At 63.0% G+C, this 4,077-nt stretch overlaps 1 protein-coding gene across 1 annotated transcript in view; it reads right to left on the reverse strand.

The window, feature by feature from the left end:
* Positions 1 to 3,653, reverse strand: part of LOC113977431 (kinetochore-associated protein DSN1 homolog) — a 3,805-nt gene extending 152 nt beyond the window's left edge. The window contains exons 1-11 of the mRNA XM_027703539.1: positions 3,554 to 3,653; positions 3,413 to 3,461; positions 2,593 to 2,904; positions 2,056 to 2,129; positions 1,760 to 1,832; positions 1,323 to 1,410; positions 1,177 to 1,236; positions 638 to 709; positions 389 to 530; positions 199 to 286; positions 17 to 109 (exon numbers count right to left, since the gene is read on the reverse strand). Coding sequence (XP_027559340.1) covers positions 36 to 109; positions 199 to 286; positions 389 to 530; positions 638 to 709; positions 1,177 to 1,236; positions 1,323 to 1,410; positions 1,760 to 1,832; positions 2,056 to 2,129; positions 2,593 to 2,904; positions 3,413 to 3,461; positions 3,554 to 3,637 — 1,116 coding nt within the window. The 5' untranslated portion in view covers positions 3,638 to 3,653 and the 3' untranslated portion in view covers positions 17 to 35. The remainder of the gene's footprint in view (positions 1 to 16; positions 110 to 198; positions 287 to 388; positions 531 to 637; positions 710 to 1,176; positions 1,237 to 1,322; positions 1,411 to 1,759; positions 1,833 to 2,055; positions 2,130 to 2,592; positions 2,905 to 3,412; positions 3,462 to 3,553) is intronic.
* Between the last annotated feature and the right edge of the window lie 424 nt (positions 3,654 to 4,077).

Here is a 4,077-nt window from a genome sequence, read left to right on the forward strand (position 1 = left end):
CCCCCAGCTTTATTACCGGGGACCCCCGCAGTCCCTCAGCCGTCCGGCGGCGGAGCAGCCAGCAGCCTGCACAGCGGGGAGTTCTCCAGCTGCCGGAAGGTCCTGGAGCCTGGAACGGACGGGAAAAGCCCCGTTAGATTCCCCGTTACCCCCAACCCCGTTCCCGGACCCCCCGCCCACCCCGGGGGTCCCTCTTACCGAGGCGCTCCGAGAGGCCCCGCAGGCAGCGCCGGGTCTCCTCGCTGAAGGCCGTCAGGAGCGCCCCTGCCTGGCACAGCTCGTCCAGCTATGGAAACACCGCCGGCAACGGCACCCAAGTGAGCCCAAAGTGACCCCAAATGCCCCAAACCCGCACGGTTTTGCCCCAGAAGATCAGGGCCGGACTCACCACGAGCTCCACGGAGCGCAGCACGGGGCCCTGCTCCAGGAGCAGGTGGGAGTAGTCGGGTTTGGAGCCCAGGACGGCGCTCTGGGAGCTGGGCAGGGCCGGGGGGGGCCCGGCGGGGTCGGCCTGGAGGGTCTCCAGGAGCCTGCGGGACCCCCGGGGGGGTTTGGGATGAGCAAAAAGGGCCCAAAATGGCCCAAAATGGCCCAGATTGGGGGGTTTGGTGTCCGGGGGGGGCAGCCCCTCCCTCACCTGGCGGCTTCCTGGGCACTGTCCTGGTGCTGCTGCAGGAGCTGGTCCCAGGCCCGGCGCTCGGCGGAGAACCTGCGGGGCACGGGGGGGGACAGGTGTGCCCAGGTATGCCCCAGGTGGGCCCAGGTGTGCCCTAGATGTGTGACCAGACGTGTGCCCCAGGTGTGCCCAGACATGTGCCCAGGTATGTGCCAGGTGTGCCCTCCATGCCCAGGGGTGACCCAGGTGTGTCCCAGATGTGTGCCCAGTTATGTGCCAGGTGTGTCCCAGATGTGTGCCCAGGTATGTGCCTGGTGTGCCCTCCATGCCCAGGTGTGTGCCCCAGATGTGTGCTCAGGTGTGCCCCAGGTGTGTGCAAGGTGTGTCCCAGGTGTTCCTTTGCACTCCAGGTGCTGTTCCCTCTACACTCCGAGAAAACACCCCCGGAATCCCCCCAGGAATAGCCTCCCCTCCCTTTGCTGGTGCAGGTGGGCCTTACCTGGTGCAGGTGAGCCTTACCTGGTGCAGGTGGGCCTTACCTGGTGCAGGTGAGCCCTTACCTGGCCATGTGCTGCTTCACCTGGGCCACGGCTTCATCCAGGGCCGAGTCCAGGGAATTCCTGGAGCACAGGGGGAGAGTTGGCTCCATGTCAGGAGGATTTTCCCTAAAATCCAACCCGATCCTGCCCCCAGGATGAGCCCTCACCCCTCGGGATCCTCCACACAGCCCCGGAGGGTCCCGTCCTGGTCCAGCCTCTGCACCAACCGCTCCAGCTCCGCCGACACCGCCTGCACTGGGGGGGAAACCAGGGAACAACCGGGATCAAACCCCCCTCTGGAAAACCAGCACAGCCAGGAACCCCCCGGGCCCTGCCCTGAGCCCCCCCAGAAGCCATTCCAAGCTCTCGATTCCGTTGGTTTTAAGGGATTAAGGAAGGAATAACCAACCCCCCGAGGTCGTCGCCTGTCTCGGCGCCTCCGTTCGTGGTCGTTTCCTGCTCTGGAAAAAACTTAATTCCCAAAATTTTTGGGGCGTCCACCCCTTCCAGGAGTCAGATGATCTTAACTGTGAGGGGATCCCAGGGAAGGATCCCTGTTTTTAAGTCTGAAGTGACCCTTTCTGGTGCAGCAGTCCCAGCTCACCCTTGGCAGCAAAAGCCTTGGGGCTGAATCCCTTCCTCCGCCTCAGGACCTGCTCGAGCTTCCGGGCAGTAAACTGGGGAAAAAAGGGGAGAAAACAGGGTTTGTCCAAGAAAAATAGGGAAGGTCAGCTTTTATCCCCATCTCCTGACAAAGGGAAGTCAGCTTTTATCCCCATTTATAATGAAGTTCGTGGGAGGAGAAAGGAATCCCCCCGTTTGAGGAGCCAGCGATGCAAACCCCACGTGCATTTGGGGGGAAAAAGGGAAAATAAATCATTCAAAAGAAAAAAAAAATACCTGGAAACAGGAGAGGATGAGCGTGAAGAGACGCTCGCTCTCGGGCAGGTCCAGGCTGATGGATTTGCTCAGCTCTGAAAAATCAGAATAAAGTTGGTTAGGAATGATTAAATTCACAGAAAAGGGTTGGGACGAGCTCAAAAAGTTCCCAAAAGCTGTCGTTGGACAGGAATGGCGGGTGCAGGATACGGAAGGAGCAGGGGAAAGGGAGCAAAATGGGAGAAAGAAAGGGAGAAAAGGGGGAAAGAGAAAGGGAGAAAAAAGGGGAAAAGAAAGGGAGAAAAAAGGGGGAAAGAAAGGGAGAAAAATGGGGAAAAAGAAAGGAAGAAAAAGGGGAAAAAGAAAGAGGAAAAGTCACATTTAAGGATCAGGACTTGGGGAATAAAAAAGCAGAAGCTGCAAAATCCTCCTGAGCAGAAGCCTCAGCGCAGCATCTCCACTGACCTCAGACCCCTGGGCCTCCCAGGCCACTTCCCAGGGGGATTTGGGCAGGTTTTAATCAGGAATAACCCAGTTATGAGGCCGTGGGGCACCCACCAGTGATGTCCTGGTGCACGGGGGGCAGGGACTTGCGGCGCTTGTTGCCCTTGAGGCTGGAGCGGCACCAGGAGCGACGTTTGCCCCGGGGGGTGGCGACGATGGGGGACAGACTGAAGGAATTCAGGCTCTGCTCCTGCTCGGGGCTGCTCCCCTTCCTCCGGGGGCTGCTCCTGAGGGGGATCGGCCTCAGCCTGGGGGTGCCCAGGGGTCTCTTCCTGGCGGACGCTCCAGGGGTCCCGCGGCGCTTCGGGCCCGCAGGTGGTTTCAGGAAGGGCTCAGCACCCGCCTTCTTTGCTCCAGGCTGGGGATCTGAGGGAAAAAGAGGCAAAATCAGCACATTAGAGGGGTAAAAAGTGACTGGGGGATGCTGGCGGGGGCCCTTCCTACTTGGGATTTCCAGGGTTCTGTGAGAGAGGAAAGGGTTTTCCCAAGGAGTCCAGAGGGCTGAACGTGTTCTTTGGGCTTTTATTTTTAACTGGGAGGGGCAGGAGAGTGAGGGGGGATGAGGGGACCGTGGGGAGGGAACAGGGGTGAGGGGAGATTAGGGAACAGGGGTGAGGGAGCAGGGCTGAGGGGGGATTAGGGAACAACAGTGAAGGGGAATGAGGGAACGGGGGTGAGTGGGATGAGGGAACAGGGGTGAGGGGGATGAGGGAACAACAGTGAAGGGGGATGAGGGCAATAGCACTGAGGGGCCCCGGGGGGGGGGGTCCCCACTTCGCAGCCCCCTATATCATCCAACCACCCCCTCCCCGCACTCCCACCCGGGCCCCCGAGCCGGCGCCCCCCTCCCTTCCCCCTCCTCTGACCCCGTTACCTGCCGCGGCCCCTCCGGGCTCTGGGCGGGCTCCGCCGGGGCAACAACGCTGAGGGGGAAAAACCGTTACGGGGCTGGAAGCGCGGCCGCCCCGCGGCTCCCCCCGGGCCGGGCCGGGCCGGGCCCCTGCAGCGCTCTCACCTCCCCGTCCGTCCCGCCCGGGGCCCTCGGGTTCGGAGGAGCGGCCGGGCCGGGTCCCGCCGCCGCCTCCGGGGGCTCCGCCATGGCGGGAACGCGCCGCCCGCCCTCAGCCGCGGCGCATGCGCGGAGCCGCCCCCCCCCCGGCGCCGGCCGCCCTCAGCCCGCGGCGCGTGCGCAGAGGTCGATTGGCGTCGCCCGCTCTCTCTGTGGCGCGTGCGCGGAGCCCGCTTCGAACTTCCCGCCTTTTTCCTCCCCTCACACCTTTCCCGCCTTTTTCCGCCCCTCACACCTTTCCCGCCTTTTTCCGCCCCTCACACCTTTCCCGCCCCTCCTGCCGTTCCCGCCTCACGCCCTTCCTGCCCCTCACGCCCTTCCCGCCCTTTCCCTCCCCTCACGCTCTTCCCGCCCCTTCCCACCCTTCCCACCTCACGCCATTCCCACCCCTCGTGCCTTTCTCACCCTTTTCCTGCCCTTCCTGCCCCTCACGCTCTTCCCACCTCACAAACCTCCGCCCCCCCCCCCCC

The sequence above is a fragment of the Neopelma chrysocephalum genome, unplaced genomic scaffold (assembly GCF_003984885.1).
Source record: "Neopelma chrysocephalum unplaced genomic scaffold, ASM398488v2 Primary Assembly neopelma1_235, whole genome shotgun sequence".
Classification (NCBI taxonomy): Eukaryota; Metazoa; Chordata; class Aves; order Passeriformes; family Pipridae; genus Neopelma; species Neopelma chrysocephalum.